The sequence below is a fragment of the Euphorbia lathyris genome, chromosome 5 (genome assembly GCF_963576675.1).
Source record: "Euphorbia lathyris chromosome 5, ddEupLath1.1, whole genome shotgun sequence".
Taxonomy (NCBI): domain Eukaryota; kingdom Viridiplantae; phylum Streptophyta; class Magnoliopsida; order Malpighiales; family Euphorbiaceae; genus Euphorbia; species Euphorbia lathyris.
In genome coordinates, this window is record NC_088914.1 from 70,209,205 (window position 1) to 70,228,049 (window position 18,845).

The following is an 18,845-nucleotide window of genomic DNA, read 5'->3' on the forward strand; positions in this document are numbered from 1 at the left end:
AATAATTTAGAAAACAACTATTCATGTACTAGGGAGCTTCCAGGGTAGCAGATATATATACACCATACCATTTTATATCAACAATAATGTTCATTCATATATTATTATTTCTGAAAGCATATTCTATCTTGGCTTTTTTATTATGTCTTGTATATAATATAGCTTAGAGCATAGACTGTCCCTCAACCCATTCCTAGCTTTTTATCCAAAAGGAATTCAATAATTTAGACACTGACCAACCACACATACATTGATACTACTCTGCATTTTGTGACCTCAATAAGGTTATAGACATTGATTGATTTTGCAGCATTAATATCATGGCAAAAATGAATTCTATCAAGTATTCGGGCTGACTTGGACCATGGAGACATTTCGAGATATGAATCCCAATATCTAAGGGTTTTATTGCAAGTACCGGGTGTTTACAAAGACGCCCACAAGTACCATGTCCTTGTAAGCACTCGGTGCTTCTCCTATGCCTTGTGGAAGAGCCTTGATTAGATGAGTTTAGCAGAGTGATTTAGATATTAACTCATGGGCAAAATCACCTCGTCTTGCAAAACAAAGAGAGTCAGCCCCTAATGGGACCAGAGGACAACGACTCAACAAATGCAACGAATCAACTTTATTAAAAGTATGGAAATGAAATACAAAAGAGTTCAAACTAAAATGAAAATAAACGAAGCTTAACTAAAGCAATCTAAAGTGGTAAGTTCTACTAGTATGAAGATGAACGAAACTAGAGCAAACGGGTGGAAATATTGCCACCGCTGAGGAGAAGCAAAGCAGTCAGTTGCTCCATTTCCTTCGTGTTAAACATGGGAGAATCGAATCCTATTAGTATCCATAATATGAAAGACAATAAAGCCAATCATGACGCAGCTCCCTATGAACACTAGTAAAATGTGATTTAAGAAGCTTAATCATATACATAGAGTCTCTCTCAATCCAAAGAGGGGACCGTTTCTCTGCCACCATTTTAGTAGCATAAATTACTGTCTTAAGTTCAACAAAGAAAGCATCTTGAGCTCCCAAAGGAAGAACAAGAGAAGCTCTCGGAAAACTCATATAGTTCCGAAAAATCCCTTGTCCACGTCTTGGTTGGTTCATCTCTTAAATTCTTTTTCAGAACACAAATAGGAATCGAACTCGAGACCTAATTTATCTAAGAGAAGGTCTCATACACATACATTTATACAAACAGATTGGATGGATAATAGTACAACATTGGCTGCTATGTTTTTTATTGATGTCTTATGTACAAGAATATCACACAAAAGAAAGGAAAACATTACTGGTAAAAAAAAAAAAAGGAGATAGCTACCAGTTTTTCTCAAACCTTGCTCAATAAACAAAGCCAAACAATCTAATACAATGCAGAGTGGAATTGAACCCATGTTTCAGGATATGGAATGCCGCCGACTCTTGCCCGGTTTTCCCCGAGCTTTCGGAATCGAATCCCCATCAGCTTTCACAAAAGGATAAAGCTTTCCAAGCTTTCTTGACACAGAATTTATAAATGATTTTCTAGGCAAAGGAGGTTTATCAGCAGATGGTTGAATATTCATAACTGGACTAGCTGTTGCTGATCTGTTAGTAGTGCTAGAAGACTTCTCCATTTCCTTCATTCTCATTTTCATTTTGGCAAGCTCCATTTTGAGGTCTTGATTCTCTCTTTTTAGACTAGACATCTCATCAGAAACTGGATGAATATCAGTTGAATATAGATTGTTTTTAGTAGGAATTGCAGGGGGATCTCCACCACTTACGAGATTCCCGTCCATTGCGTCTCGAAGACGCTGTTGTTCATAGTATAGAACTTGAACTACTGTCTGAACAGGAAGCCTGTCATTTTGTGCAGCATGAGCACAAGCCTCCCTTGAAAGCTTCTGGCAATCCATTAAGCTGCACACTTTCTTTCTCTCCATGTCAGTTAAATTGGGATGAGCCTATTAGAAACATAACAGGAAAATCCACTTAAGGTTCATAAATTTTGTCCCTAAACTTCAATTTGTTCATAATCATTAATCCTTATACTTCGGGAAAATGACACATTTAGGGTAGTTTCTGAACCAATTTATAGAAATAGGGTAGAAATAGACTTATTACTGAGTTTGGAGTGAACTTAATGCACCCTGCTGGTCATATAGGGGACGTATTATGTCCGCCAATATAAGAGGAGGACAAAGAGTATCTGGCCCCATACGCCTTTATGGCAGGCGGATGCATTGCGTGCCCGCTTGCCATAGGCGGGTAGACCCTGCATGCAGGGTTGTCGTGCCTTGGAAAGGCACGCTTGGAAGGAAAGCAGACAGTTGTGTGCACATTCCCTCCCCTTGTTGACGGATGTATTCAGCATCCACTAACTATGATGGCGGATGCGTTTACATCCGATTTTTATGCAGGCGGGACGTAATCCTTCTCCCTGTCAACTCATGTCAAGTCAAAATCACTCAGTCACTTTACCAGTAAAACTCAAATCCAATTCTAAAATTAAAACAACAACCCACCCCGAATCTCGATCTTCCTCTCTCATTTTCATCCGCTCTTTCATTTTCTTCTCTCATTATTCATCATATACTTGACTCCACGCTTCTTAGGTCCGCCAATATGACGGGCGGGGTGAATTAAATTCCCCTGAAACTCTGAAATGTCCATTTCTACCCTATTCCTCTAAAAAAGTTTGAAAACTACCATAAATGTGCCATTTTCCTTTATACTTCTTAAAACAGTCTCAGAATTTGTTAGAAAGGCCACCTATTTGAACATTAAACTTGTAGTCAAATAAGTCTGCCAGAGAACAATTGAAAGATACAATGATCAAGCTGAAGTTTAGAGTAAAGCTACAAATTAAACTAAATACCTGGAAAAAGTTGGCATTTTTATCTTCATAAATTAAAGAAAGTAGGGATTTCAGAAATATAAGAAAGCTCACCTTGAGGAAGATGTCTATGGCTCTATAGATCCCATCTTCAGTTACCCTGGATTGTTCGGGGATAAGTTCAGAAAGACTGATGAATTTGGCTACAGTTAAGTTACGATCAGAGGCAATTTCAGCAATGTAGTTTTCCATCAGCTTCGCTACACGTTCCATATCACTTGGAGGTGGGGCAACAAACTCATCATGATCAGCCTGCTGGTATCCGAATTGAATTTCTTCGACTTCGTATTCGTGATAATTCACCATGATCCTCTGTACTGTATCCACATCAAACAATGTGTCTCCAGTAAATGTATAAGAAGGAATCAAAAGATCATCCAACACAGCCTGTCCTAATTGCAAGGCCATCCTTTTCTCCAAATCAAGCCGACAAGCAACTGTAGTTTCGAGATATATCGCAGCACGAAGAAGCATTGATAGAAAGCTAACTGAAAGTACATTCTTTTCTCTTGGCAGAAGACTTACAATTGTCTCTAAAACAACCCTCTTTTCATGCTCTAGCTGCAGCTCAATTTTCTTCCTTCCTTTTCCAAGTATTTCCTGCATCAGGAAACAAAATTATACTTGTAAACTATAACATATTCAAATGAACAGAAGTAAGTTTTCGAGTTGAATGCTCACCAAACCTCGTAGCGAATTCTGCGCATAAAGCATTAGAATAGGACCAAGGGCATATTGTTTAAAACCTCTAGACATCATTGCAACTAGAACTCTTTGAAATAAATCAATCCTAAGAACAGTTAGATCTTCTGCCCACCAATCAACAATATGCTTCGGTTGTGATACAACTGAAGAATGTAGACCTTCATTGCTTCCATTAGACCTACCTGACATAGAAAATTGGCTTTCTTTACAGGCCATGAATGCGATTGCATCGATGCATCGACTCACCAATTTCACTTGCTCGGCCAGTGGGAGGAGGTTTACGGATAGATGTAAGACAGAAATTGCCCCGGCAAGACTCGTAAGTGCTACTTCATTCAAGTATGCTTCAGATCTTGACACTAAATTTCCAACTCCATAGTCCTCTGTCATCTCTAGATACTCGGCCACGCATCGAAGGAGAGCAATGTTGTCTGTGCCTATTTCAAAGTTAATTCCATAGCAGAACTTTGCTGCAAGTTCAAATCCTTCTGGTCCACCAGGGATTTCAGGAATTTCAATAATAGTAACATCTTTATCACTAGATTCTGATACTAGCTTTCTTATGTATCCGCACTTTGAGATTAATGGGAACTGCCAAGAAAGTAGGAAGCAACAAACAATTCTACATTCAAGCAATTATCAAAATTATATCTACTAGTTAATCATTCTTCTTGCTACTCATTGTTCATGGGTAAATTACACACATGGCCCCTCAATTTTGGACTTTACTTTATGACCCTTAAACTTCAAAACCGGATATGAAAGTCCTGAACTTTGCTTTTCACTAACTTAGAAGTCCCTTATGAAAGTAAAAGGCCTCAAAATAACAGTTGGGTGTTGATGATCTCAAAATAAACCTCCAATAATTAAAGATGTTTAAAACCACATTTCTCAAAGAACCACATTTTCGATTTCCCAAATCTAACATTTTCTTACATTCTCTAAACATCCACCTCTCCTAACCAACAAACACTGAAATGACTTCAATTCAAAACCAAAAAGTTCAAGAATTAAAGTTGATTAGAATATCATTTTCCATCACCTCTAAAAATGGACGGACGTTTACAGTAGTAAAGGCCAAAGTTCAAGAAATTTTATGTCCAATTTTGAAGTTCAAGTGTCATAAAGAAAGTAAGGCCAAAGTTGACACGCCAATGGTGTAAATTTGTCCCATTTTTCATATGCAAACTAAGTGTAATGTCTAGACCTACTCCTTTTTTGGGAACATTCATTTTGCTATATTTTGGAGGAATTCAATTCAATTTCTCATGAAATCCAACAGAATTCCATGTTTTCTTTTAACAATAAGGTAATTTGATGGAATTGTAATTGAATTCATTCCCTGCAATTTTTTTATTCCAAAACAATGCTAATGAAAAAGAAATAACGAATCAAGATATTAAACTATTGATTTGATATTCCAAACAAATGCTCAAGAATTTTGTAGTACTAATTGTAAATCAAATCAAACTACTAAAATTCTTGAGCAATTGTTGATTTGATTTGGAAAAACACTAATGAACTGAGAAATAAAGAACAAAACCTTATGCAATGAAAAGGAAGTTCCTCCAGCATGAATTGTGATATTGCTGGGGATTTCCTGGGAGAAAATCCTGCAAAAGTTCATCATATAGAATATACCGATTTCAGAGACATACAAAGTAATGAAATTAAAAGACAAAAAGGAGAGAATCAGAAGAATTAAGCAAACCATTCACTAGTTCTCTTCATTGCAGAGGACAGAAGTTCCTTATTCTTGAAGGACATGGTGTCCTGACCAAGGGCAGAGAGGAAACTATATTCTGTATCAGAACCATTTGTGTACAACAAACAATTATTATGTAGAGAAATACCCAAATATGCATGTGTATAGTGTTGAGTACTGTTTTGTTTCGTTAGGAGGCTTTTTCAGAGGCAATTAATGATGATAATAGTGTCCATTTTGGAACCTCACAAAATTAACAAAGAGACTTGGACAGACAGTAGCATGTTGTGTTAGTTATAGACTAGCTAGGTAGGGGAATGGCATTTTCTGTAATTGTGACTACAAACAAAGGGTCAATATACAAATTAGAAGATTAAGGTTTATGAGTGTGTGTGTGTGGTGTGGTCTGTGATTTTGGATGAGATAGAATGATGGATTTTGATTGGCGGCTAATTAGGAAGTTTGCCATGTGAGATTTATTCCAATCCACTTCTTCTCTTCTTTTCCTTTTAGTTTAGCAAAGTTCTATACGAACTTTTTGAATGCTCCAATTAAATTGCTAATATTAGGTTGCATATGTATGTGTTATGTCACTCTCATATAGGTAAAAAGTAGTTAAATTTGTCACAACCGTTAAGTTTAGGGGTTGAAAGGTTGGCCATTAAGCACAGGACGCTAAGTGACAAAAAGTGACAAATTCAATGGATTGAGATAGTATTAAGCCATATATAGACCATATAATTTCATATTGTCGGGTGTGAAGTAAGACTGAGTCTCTTAAAACGGTGCAAGTTATGAAAGAGGTACTCGAGAAAAGGTACAATAAGATACCAAGAGAATAACATTATACCGATGCTTGCCTTAGATCTTGCATAATTGCTTGAGGGGCATCTTCCATTGCTCAGTTACATGTATAAGAGAAATTAGAAAGTGAAAAGGAAAGAGAATGACATTTGAAGTGCAACTCAATATACTTCTAGAAAAGTATTTGTTTCGGCACCTATCTTGATCCCACATTAATTCAGGCTCGCTCGAGAGGCATCTTTTAGTAGGAAACTACAAGTTTCAAGAACCTATATAAATTGATGATAGTTTATTTGTATCGACCTCCACTATCAAATATAATTTTTCCTCGGGTGCAAGTGAAGATTTTCCACCCATGTACCACTCGGTTGAGAAGTTATATGACCCTCCTAATTCTAAAAAAGAATATAGTTTTCCAAATTTTCATATAAGAGATCCCAAACTATGTTATTTTCCCTTTCACATTACACATTATATATGACAGACATTTGTTTTTGTGTCATCTGAATGTTTTTTATGACACTATTTTAAATTTCTGTCATCTGAAATCTTAAGTGCAAACAACCTCGAATTACATGTGGCGTTACGATGACACACATTTGTCATCCAAAAAAAACACAATTTTAATCGAAAAGATACTTAATAATCAGATGACACTACGTAACTGTCATTGTTGTCTAAAAACAAAAAATAACGGCAAATGAAATAAGTTTCGTGGGGAGAAAAACTTATTCCAAAGTTATAACGCGCTTAAACGTTTTAACGTTTTAGCTCAGATATATATATACCAAAACATAATGTATTCCACAGAGTAAATTAGGTTTCTTCCTTGAGCTCGATGCTTCAGGGTTTAGCTCTCACATCCCTCTCTTTGGATTTCATGTGTCGCGTTCGTTTGGTTTTTTCATATTTCTTTTGGTATTTTTATTTTTTTTACTTCGTTAGAGCTACATTGGTTTCGCATTTGAAATTCATGTTACAGGTGGGTCTTTCTTATAGATACACTTCAAATTCCTTGCCACTGGCAATATACTTCGTGAAGCTATTATGGGTGCTGCTGAGATAGGTATATCTTGGCTCTTTTTATTTGGAAGTATTATTAACATCAAGGATTATGTTTTCACTTAAATAGGTATGAACTGATCTGAGTCTATTTCCCTATGAATTTGTAGGGATATTAACAATGCTTGTCTATATAGGAAGATTGATTAAATAGTATAACATGGGAAGATTGCTCTAACTTATTGTTATTAATAGATGTTTAATACTTTAGGGATTATTCTTTTCACTTGAATAGGTATGTCAAATCAGAGTTTGTGTGCTTATGAATTTGCAGGGATTGTAATATTCATTAATATTTTGTATTGAACATCTATTGTTGTTGTCAGGATCGGTCCTGACATTTTATGGGCCCCAGGCGAAATTAGAGATAAAGGGCCTTTAAATTGTATTTAAAAGTCTAAAATAGAAATTTGAACCCATTTTACCTAGAATATCATATTATTTGGTTCATTTTTAGACCTGAATAGGTATTATAACTACATTTATAACAAAACATAATATATATTCAATAAAATTAAAAAATTTGGACCCTTTTTAGTCTTGGGCCCTGGGCGGCCGCACCCCCGGCCTATGCCCAGGGCTGGCCCTGGTTGTTGCTATGCTAAAACCTGTGTGTAGCATAACATGCTAAATAAGCATATAGATGTTCATTGAGTATTTGTATGAACAGAAATGATGTTGATGTTGGTCTAAGTACTTTCTTTGAGTGGACTTAGTAATGTTAGAATCAATGCATAGATGTTCAATACTTTATGGATTATTGTTTTCACTTGAATAGGTATGATAAATCAGAGTCTGTCTCTTTATGAATTTGCAGGGATTGTAATGTTCATTAATATTTTGTATTGAACATGTATTATTGTTGTTAGTCTAAAATCTGTGCGTAGCATAACATGCTAAACAATCATAGATGTTCATTGAGTATTTGTATGAATAGAAATGCTAAACAAGCATAGATTCTCTTTATATAAAGTTTTTTATTTTTTTAACTTTGATAATATTTGAGGTGTCAAACGGTTTGAGTACCCTTTAGAGTTGAGACTTTGATAAGTTATTGTTATTCCGAACATGGCTAACTCAATAGTTGGGTGGACTTAGCAAGGTCAGAATCAATTGTTTACTTGCATTGCATATGGGTAGCATAAATAAATAAATAAGGAAAAAATGCAAGGGAAAGTTACTAAATGACCCAAAATGCATTTCATTCCAACTCGAGGCAATAGACGTCAAACATCTAGAGATCAAAAGCTCTTAAGAGGACTCTCGATGCAGAATCCACATCAGATACTGGAGGCATACTCAAAAGGTAACACATTTAGGAGCATAACATCCTTCACTCTTTTTTTATTTAGTTAATTATTGACTGCATTTGTGAAACCCATTTGAGAAATTTTTTTATAGTTTTATTTATTTTTCATAAGTATATAATTTATTTCAAAAGGAATTTTACAAAATAAACTATTTTAATTCTATACTTTTTTTTATCTTATATGGAATCTGTTTATTGTTTTTAGGAAAAATTACAAAACTAGGTCAAATGGGAGGCTCATTTACATATTTAACCCATTTACTCAACCTACTACAAATATAGACTGATTTTGTGTGACTTTCCCATAATACCCATAACCTTCCCATTTCCCCTTACGCGAACGTTTTCTCCCCTCTTCTCCTTGGGTGCGCGAAACGACTGTTGGCTCCATTAATGATTCTAAGACTTTTGATCTTCCTATCTTCCTTTAAATTGCACGAAATCTGCACCATTACTCCAAATCACAATGAATTTCTCTTTTTCTTCTCTTCATCTCTTGATTCTGCAACTTCCTAATCCTAGAAAACGAAGCCATGGTTCTTCATCTTCCTGTTCCTGCTTGTTACTTGGTTTCTTTCTTCTTGTTACCATCAAAGAAATGGTTATTCTACGTTATTTCCATCGTTTTTCCCAGTTTATCATATTGTTATTGTCGCTTTTAAGGGTGAAAGGCGCGAAAAATGTAAGTATCTGCTGTTTTTTCTGCGTTTTTCCATGAAATCACTTCGCATAGTCGATGATTTCGCAAAGATCTGCGAAGAGAAAGAGCCTAAAACGTGATGATCTACTTCACGAATCGATTAGTTCGCGAAGTCTGCGAGTAGAAAAGTTCATAATTTCCCTCGCAGACTTCGCGAAAGCATCGATATGCGACGTAGATCGTCACGTTTCAAACCTTGCATACCTCGTGAAAACATCGTTTAGCGAAGTAAAATCATCTCTTTCCTTGCACATTTACATTCGCATGCTTCGCTAATCCTCATTTCGCCAAGCCAAAATCGTCTTTTTCCCTGCCTAACACGATTAATTTTTCCTGAAGGTGGTTGATTACATAACATCCCTTTCTAGAAGGCGGCGTATTGGGCTGCAGGGGAGATGACTTTCCTTCATGTATAAGGAGAAATTTCCCTCAAGATTGGCACATTCACTTTAAAATGATTGGTTAGGAGAGATTGTGCCAATCTTGGTGTGCACCATGGGACACGTCCATCCCAAAAGGTCTGGACTTCCTGTAGAGAGAGAAATTTCCGTCCAGATTAGTCAGGTTCACTTTGAAGTGATTTGTTAGGAGTTTATTGTGGCAATCTTGTTGTAAATTTTGATAATGTTATGATTTTAATGTTAGAATCCGTTGTTGTTTGGCATTTTTTGTTATATACCACTTCGCGAATTAGCTTCAAAACACATCCAGGCTTCACATATGCTAATTAAATTCATGAAGTAAACCAAACATTAGCTTCGTAGGCTTCACATATGCTAATAGAGGTGGCAAAATGACACACGACCCGATTACACGACACGAACACGACACGGATTTTTAGTGTTAGTGTTGAGCTTAATAGGTAATGGGTCATTTTTGGGTTGACACGAAACTGACACGCTAATTTTTGGGTTGGGTTAGTGTTGATATGTGAACCCGAAAACGACACGAAATGACACGGATATTGAAAATTATTGTTATATTCTCTCATGTTTTTTTATGTCACTTTATTAATAAAGATAATAAAATTATAATTATTAATTGCAAATATTAATTTGAATTTCCTAAATTGTTATAAACACATTACATAACCCTCTAACATGATATTATCGAACTTTTCGATAATTATTGTTAGCATACTAATCTAAAAATGATATAAAATGTTTAAAAACAGTACCAAATCTTCTTATATTTTTAAGAGTTATTATTAATATATACGCATAACAAAATTACATGTAACCCGAAAACACGACACGAAATCGACACTAACCCGAATAGGTTAACACGACTTTGACACGAAAGTTTTTGGGTTGGGTTTGGGTTTACTCTTTTTGACACGAACCCGAAATGACACGACACGAACACGACTCGAACACGATAATTGCCAGGTCTATATGCTAATTAAATTCATCAAGTAAACCCAAACATTAGCTTCGCAGGCTTCGCATAATATTGAATCTGCAAAGTCAGACGGGAGGGAGACAGACGCGCGTAAATATTGAGGGTATTATGGGAAATTCACAAAAAATCAGTCTAGATATGTAGTAGGTTGAGTAAATAGGTTAAATATGTAAATGGGCCTCCCATTTGACCCATTTTTATAATTTTCCCTTGTTTTTAACCCAATTCTTTTTATTCCTTTCATAAAAATTTATAGTTCTATTTTAAACTAAAAAGTATTTATTCTCCTCTAGAAAATTATGTTTTGATTCTAAAACTTAGTAGAATCCGTTCTTTTATCAATAAAATATTGTTTTGATAAAAGTTTTGTTGTTTTAATAAATTCATTTGATATCTTAGATGGATTTACAAGTGCATTGTTCTGGAATCTGATTCTCAAACATTTGTTAATGCTTTTCATAGTATAGATTTGTGATTGGTTTTAATATATCTAATTAGAAATCCCTTTGTGCAGATATTATTAACTGTTGTATCAGTGAATCGTGTAGCGCATACTCTAGTGAGAGCTACCAGTTATGAGTCTAGTTGTGGACTGTGGACTCATGTTCCCCCTCCTTTTATTTGTAACGTTTTTCTTGAGGAATCTTAATAAAGTTTTTCTTTTCCTTTAAAAAAAAGCATATATAATTAAAATAGTTTTGTGGGGGGAGATTGGACAATCAAGTATGGATTTGGGCACAAATGTTCTTTCTACTCTATATATAATTCTCAAGGCGCAGCTCGCCGAGCTGGTCACTGCCAGCTCATTGCACTGGCAGTGCCAGCTCGCTGAGTTGGCCTATAAAGGCCAGTTCGACGAGCGACAAATGTCTAAATGCACCGAGCGACTACCGAGGGTCCCGAGATGCGATTTTCGCTCGAAATTGCTCCTGTTTTGACCTGCACATATACATAAACTCCAAATGCCGTCAGTTCAAAGGCCAAATTGACCCACCAATCGCTAGATTTGAGTAAAAACTCCATTTGGTGCGACCTTTGTTGGATCATTTAGCCACAATAGATAAATGATAGTTCACGTGTGTGCTATTTTGGCAATATATATCCAAAAACGGCCAGAAAACGACTTCAAACTACAAAAGTAAATAAAACATATACAAAACCTAACTAATACGCACACATGCATAAAAATGCGAGAATTGCTCGCTTATTGAAGGAAAACTAAACTAAACCGTCCTAAAAATCGTACCTAAAGATAAGGGTTTTTTACCCCTATCAGTTGTCATGGGGTGAGTAGGTTGAATGTTGGGTTTGGTAATGTCTATTGTTTCTGATTGTGGATGTATAGGAGTGGCGGGTTAGGGATTTTGTGTGTTTGGGGAAGTAATGGATGTTAGGGAAATAGACGCAGACAAAGATGGCGAGTGAATGGGAGAGGGCGTGTTGAAACACCTTTCCACATGATTTTAATTTGACAAAATTATTTAAGTTAATCCCATGATTAAGACAATTAAATTTATGTGCTTTCATTTAATTGTACTAATGTGTTTGTTCAATGTTGAGTATATTGATAAATGAGAACGGAAATAAAAAAGTAAGACAGGATAAAGTCAACATGAGCCAAAGAAGCTGAGTAGAACACGACTCAGCATCATAGAAGAAAAGTCTTCTTCAGAACTAATGCTTGCAGACGAAGCTGGCCAAGGAAGCTGAGTAGAAGGCAACGCAGCATCGTCAAAGATAAAGATCTAAGGCAACGTCTATAAAGTCAAACTGAGTGTTCATCTGGACAGCGCCAATGATCCGTTAACTAGAAGACAAAATCCGACAGAGATCTGCGCCAATTCAGAAGCTTTGGAATTATGCAAAGAGACCTTTTCGAGATGCATGGGTCAACTGGCATTTGGCTAAATGACGAAACTGGCGCTAGAAGACGAACCTGGCGGAAGAAGACAAGCCTGACGCCTGCTAATTTCAGACGACAGAATTGGCCTGCAAATCTGTATGCTGACCAATGAATGACGCAAGAAGACCATTTGAATCCAACAGATACATCCGAATTTAAATGATTGAAGCATCAGATTTCACTATAAAAGGACAAGTTCATCTCTTGGATCCTTTGCCGAAGTACAAAAAGAAAAGCATACATACAAAGCACATACAAACAGAAAAGCAAATTTCTTACACCCAAATCCTATCTCTGTGTAAAAGCCTAGATTGAATTTGTGTTCATCTAAAGTGTTCTTCATCTACAAAGAACAAAATTGTATCAATTGGAAAGATTGAGAGAGTGGTGCTGAGTACTCGGTTTTAGTACTCGGTGGTAGAGAAAATCTGAGTGTCTGGTTATAGCGCTCAGTAGGGTTGAGTAGACGAATAGAGGATGATACTCTTGCATACTCAATTGCTTGTAAAAGGTTTGTGCTCTACCTTTAAAGATCTCAGTAGTAAAGCCCGGAAGGATTCTGGGGACTGGACGTAGGCGGTGAGGCCGAACCAGGATAAGACTGCTGAGTGATTTCTAACCCTTCTCTTGATATATATATATATATATATATATATATATATATATATATATATATATATATATGGAAGAGTTCTCAATGGTGAGTCTCCATTCATGGGGACTATTATATTTTGAATAAATGACCTGGTATAGTAGGTTACCAAGAAGTTATCAGGTTACTTAAAGATATATTTCTCTATCTATAATAAATGATCATCTATTTTTTTTTTAAATATACTCTCTCTCCATAATAAATCAATATAAATCCATTGATTGCTACATTAAACCATTTAAAATCAAAACTCATTTACAAAAAACAGAGGCTAAAATCGTTTATAATAAATCTCACATTTGTTATAAATAAATATACTAAAACTATCTTGAATATGTCACTGAATATATGCATCCTAGCCATTATCTATTAATATTTTTGGTTAAATAAATAATTCTTTTCTATTAAAATATACATTTGAAATAATAAATGTTTCACATTCACTCTGGTTCTTTCTTCCTCCACTCACAAATTTTCTTCTAAGTTCAAACATTCACTTATTTATAGAGTAAATTACATTCATGGCCACTAAATTTTATCCATTTTAACATTATGGTCATCGAATTTTAATTTTTAATAGTATGACCGTTGAACTTTACACTTTTTAACACCGGTGGCCGCTCAATTCCTCAAAACGACCGTTGACGGTTTCAAAATAAAAATTTCAAAGAGTTAATGATATTCTAAAGAACTTTAATTCTTAAAAAATTTCGTGTTGTGTTCATTTAGGTGTTGTTTGGTTAGAAGAGAGTGAATTTTTAGAGAGAGAAATGTCCAAAAAAGTGATTTTGGAAAATAAAAAATGTGGTTTCATAATAAATATCGTTCTGAACCACTTTAATTCTTGAATATTTTTATTTTCAGAAGTTAGTTAAAGTTGAGGACGATCAATATTAAAAAATATAAAGTTCAATGACCATAATGTTAAGAATAGAAATTCAATAATCACAATATTAAAATGGATAAAGTTCGGTGACCATAGATGCAATTTACCCTTTATTTATAGAATCTAATAAAAAAAAATATGCTGCAATTCATATTATTTGCAGTGTAATAACTGTCTAAAAATAAAGTACATAATGCTGCAATTCCTATGATTTGCAATGTAATAACTGTCTACCACGATTATTGTTAAAAAAAAAAAAAAGCACCTTATTTAATTGTAAATTTAAATAAATACATGATGTTTGGTGTAAATTCCTCAAAAAAAAAAAAAAAAAAAAACTAAAACCATTTAATAGAATTTCATTTGAAAAGTCAAATTGTTCTCTCTAATGCCACCTCCCATTACTTCCAATTTTTATTAGAAAATCCACATTTTTATTAGAAAATCAAATGGAGATACTTGAATTAAAATCTTTAATAATATTTTGATACATATATTATATTTAGTTAGTTAATTAAAAAAATAATATATAATTTCTTTTGAAGTTAAATTTATAGGGTTAAGGTGTAAAAATACATCTAACGTTTTGGGTCAGGAGCAATTTTATTCCTAATGTCTAAAATGATGTAATTACCCTCAACGTTGGTAGCCAATATCAATTTTACCCCTAACATTGATAAGTTGAGTCAATTTAAGAAATAATTCATCAAATTGTCTTCTCGATCATGAATTTTGTCATCTACACTTCACACGTGCGTCATTTGAACACTCAATAGTAACAAATCACAAACATATGTGATGTGAAAAAAATAAAAATAATTATACTGTATTTTGAACTAATTGGACAAAAATATTCAACAATTTTACCGAATTTACCTTACGTCACATTACGTCATGTCAACTTACATTACGTTACTAACGTAACGCTATGTCACGTTATATTACGTCACGTTATGTCACATTACGTTATGTTACGTTACATCATGCTACGATACATTACATCAAGTTATGTGATATTATGTCGTGTCAACTTACGTTACATCATGTAAAGTTACGTTACATTAAGTTACTTACGTTATGTTAGGTTGGGGATTGTAAGCTCAATGACTGTTTAAAAAAAAGCTAAGGATTTTAAATTGAGCTTACAATCTTAATAATTTATAGATTGAGCTTACAATCCTAAGAATTTATAAATTGAACTTATAATTATTACGTTACATTAGATTACTTATGTTATGTTATCTCAAGTTACGTTACATCATATCACGTCATGTAAAGTTACGTTACGTTACATTATATCATATTACGTCACGTTACGTCACGTTACATCATGTTATGTTACGTTACATCAGTAAAGTTTGGTTAGGTTACATTATGTTATGTTACAATAAGTTACACTAAATTAGGTTACGTTATGTTAAGTTGCGCTAATTTACATTACGTTACGTTATATTACGTTACACTAAGTTGAAAGCTTAAAGGAATATAAAAAAACCCTAAGGATTTACAAATTGAACTTACAATCTTAAGGATTTTCAGTTCAGTGATGTTTCAGTTCAATAATATTTCGGTTTAGTAATGTTTCAATTCAGTGATGTTTCAGTTTAGTAATATTTCAGTTCAGTGATGCTTCAGTTCAGTAATGTTTCAGTTTAATAATATTTATGTTTATTAATGTTTCAGTTTAGTGATGTTTCAGTTTAGTGATGTTTCAGTTCAGTAATGTTTCAGTTCAATGATGTTTCAGTTTAGTGTTGTTTCAGTTCAGTAATGTTTCACTTTAGCAATGTTTCAGTTCAGTCATATTTCAGTTCAATGATGTTTTAGTTTAGTAATGTTTCAATTCAGTAGTGTTTTAGTTCAGTAGTATTTCAGTTCAGTGATGTTTGAGTTCAGTAATGTTTCACTTCAGTGATGTTTTAGTGCAGTAATATTTCAGTTTACAAATGTTTCAGTTGAGTGATGTTTCCACTGAGTGATGTTTTAGTTCAGTAATGTTTCCGTTGAGTGATGTTTCAGTTCAGTAATGTTTCAATTCAGTGATGTTTTAGTTTAGTAATGTTTCAATTCAGTGATACTTCAGTTTAGTGATTTTTCAGTTGAGTGATGTTTCAGTTCAGTAATGTTTTAGTTCAGTAATATTTTAGTTAAGTAATTTACGTTACGTTATGTTACATTACATTAAGTTGAAAGCTTACAAAAAAAACTAAGGATTTATAAATTGAGCTTACAATCTTAAGGATTTTCAGTTCAATGATGTTTCAGTTCAGTAATATTTCAGTTTAGTAATATTTCAGTTCAGTGATGTTTCAGTTCAACGATGTTTTAGTCGAGTATTATTTCAGTTCAGTAATATTTTAGTTAAGTAATGTTTCACTTCAGTGATGTTTCAGTTTAGTGATGTTTCAGTTTAGTGATGTTTCAGTATAGTAATATTTCAGTTCAGTGATGTTTCAGTTCAGTGATATTTTAGTTTAGTGATGTTTTAGTTCAGCAATGTTTCAGTTGGGTAATGTTTCAGTTGGGTAATGTTTCAGTTCAGTGATGTTTCAGTCCAGTGATGTTTCAGTTCAGTGTTGTTTCAGTTCGGTAATGTTTAAGTTCAGTAATGTTTCGGTTTCGTAATATTTCGCTTCAGTGATATTTCAGTTCAGTGATGTTTCAGTTTAGTGATGTTTCAGTTCAATAATGTTTCAGTTTAGTATTATTTCTGTTCAGTAATGTTTCAATTGAGTAATGTTTCAGTTTAGTGATGTTTCAGTTCAGTGATATTTTAGTTTAGTAATGTTTTAGTTCAGTGTTTATTCAGTTCAGCGATGTTTCAGTTTAGTAATGTTCCAGTTCAGTGATGTTTCAGTTCATTAATGTTTCAGTTCAGTAATATTTGAGTTTAGTAATGTTTCAGTTTAGTGATGTTTCAGTTCAGTAATGTTTCAGTTCAGTGATGTTTCAGTTTAGTGATGTTTTAGTTCAGTAATGTTTCAGTTCAGTGATGTTTCAGTTCAGAGGACTAACTGAATATTTAACTTAGTTTTTTACGACTGAGTGATTAATTGATTAGATTTTAGACAAGTTCAGGGGACTAACTGGATATTTTATTCGTTAAGTTATATTATGTTACAGTATATTACGTTACTTTACGTAACTTAACTTAATGTACCATAACTTAGCATAAAATAATTCAACTTAACATAACACAACTTCTCGTAGCGTAACATAACATAATGTAATGTAACAAAACGTTAAGTTATTTTATATTACGTTACGTTATGTTACGTTACGTTATATTACATTACGTTACGTTACTTGTGTTACGACACATTACATTACATTAGGATACGTCATATTAGTTCAGTAATATTTCAGTTCAGTAATATTTCAGTACAGTGATGTTTCAGTTCAGTAATGTTTCACTAGTAATCTTTTAGTTCAGTAATGTTTCAGTTCAGTAATATTTCAGTTCAGTGATGTTTCAGTTTAGTGATGTTCCAGTTTAGTAATGTTTCAATTCAGTAATATTTGAGTTCAATAATGTTTCAGTTTAGTGATGTTTCAATTCAGTAATGTTTCAGTTTATTAATCTTTGAGTTCAGTGATGTTTCAATTTAGTGATGTTTCAGTTTAGTAAAGTTTCAGTTCAGTAATATTTCAGTTCAATGATGTTTTAATTTAGTAATATTTCATTTCAGTAATTTTCAGTTCAGTAATATAATGTTTAAAAGAAATATGAACAAACATTATAATAAGTAAAAAAAATAAAGATTATAATACATATAAATTTTATTTTCCTAAATACTCCTAAAATTTACCGCTAGGAGCAATTTTTTCTATAATGTCTAAAATAGTGCAATTTTGCCCCTAACCTTGACAGTGAAGAGTAATTTCACCCCTAACATTGATAAATTTTTAAATTGAGCTTACAATCCTAAAGATTTATAAATTGAGCTTATATTTATTATGTTACGTTACGTTAGGGATTGTAAGCTAAATGATTTTTTGTAAATAAATGAAAGCTTAAAGAAATAAAAAAAACCCTAAGGATTTACAAATTGAGCTTACATTTCTAAGGATTTATAAATTGAGCTTACAGTTCTAGAGATTTAGAAATTGAGCTTACAATCCTAAAGATTTATAAATTAAGCTTACATTAAGTTACTTTACAACTTAGTTATGTTACGTTAAGTTGTATTATGTTAAGTTTGGTTAAATTACATTATGTTACATTACGATAAGTTACACTAATTTAGGTTACGTTATGTTAAATTGTGCTAAGTTACGTTACGTTGAAAGCTTAAAGAAATAAAAAAAAAACCTAAGGATTTACAAATTGAGCTTACAATCTTGAGGATTTTCAGTCCAGTGTTGTTTTAGTTCAGTAATATTTCAGTTTAGTAATGTTTCAGCTTAATGATGTTTCAGTTCAGTGATGTTTTAGTTCAGTAAAATTAGTTGAGTAATGTTTCAGTTCAGTGATGTTTCAGTTTAGTGATGTTTCAGTTCAGTAATATTTTAGCTAAGTAATGTTTCACTTCAGTGATGTTTCAGTTTAATGATGTTTTTTTTTTAAAAAAAAATTTGCACAATGCGTTTACATTAAAGAAGAAAGAAAAATCCCCACCAGACCCGGATGTGATTCGAACCCATGACCTCCCAAGGCATAGGTAAGCTCTCAACCACTAGGCTAAGAGCTTCACCACTCAGTTTAATGATGTTTAAGTTCACTAATATTTAAGTTCAGTGATGTTTTAGTTAGGTGATGTTCTAGTTCAGTGATATTTCAGTTCAGTAATGTTTCAGTTTAGTATTGTTTCAGTTCAGCAATGTTTTAGTTGAG

General features: G+C 33.5%; 1 protein-coding gene across 1 annotated transcript; it reads right to left on the reverse strand.

Annotated features, from left to right (window-relative positions):
• Positions 1-1,213: 1,213 nt before the first annotated feature.
• On the reverse strand, positions 1,214-5,558 carry LOC136229561 (BTB/POZ domain-containing protein SR1IP1). Its single transcript, XM_066018432.1, has 5 exons — positions 5,301-5,558; positions 5,133-5,202; positions 3,566-4,180; positions 2,939-3,484; positions 1,214-1,952 (listed from the first exon to the last, which is right to left on the reverse strand). The coding sequence occupies exons 1-5, from the start codon at positions 5,354-5,356 to the stop codon at positions 1,404-1,406; spliced, it is 1,836 nt and encodes a 611-aa protein (XP_065874504.1). The 5' UTR covers positions 5,357-5,558; the 3' UTR covers positions 1,214-1,403.
• Between the last annotated feature and the right edge of the window lie 13,287 nt (positions 5,559-18,845).

Excerpts from the sequence above, each read along its gene's own strand:
- LOC136229561 (XM_066018432.1), bottom strand. The coding sequence starts at position 5,356 with ATGTCCTTCAAGAATAAGGAACTTCTGTCCTCTGCAATGAAGAGAACT. Across the intron at positions 3,485-3,565 it reads AGAATTCGCTACGAGGTTTG|GAAATACTTGGAAAAGGAAG; the intron begins GTGAGCATTCAA and ends TTCCTGATGCAG. Across the intron at positions 1,953-2,938 it reads CCATAGACATCTTCCTCAAG|GCTCATCCCAATTTAACTGA; the intron begins GTGAGCTTTCTT and ends TGTTTCTAATAG.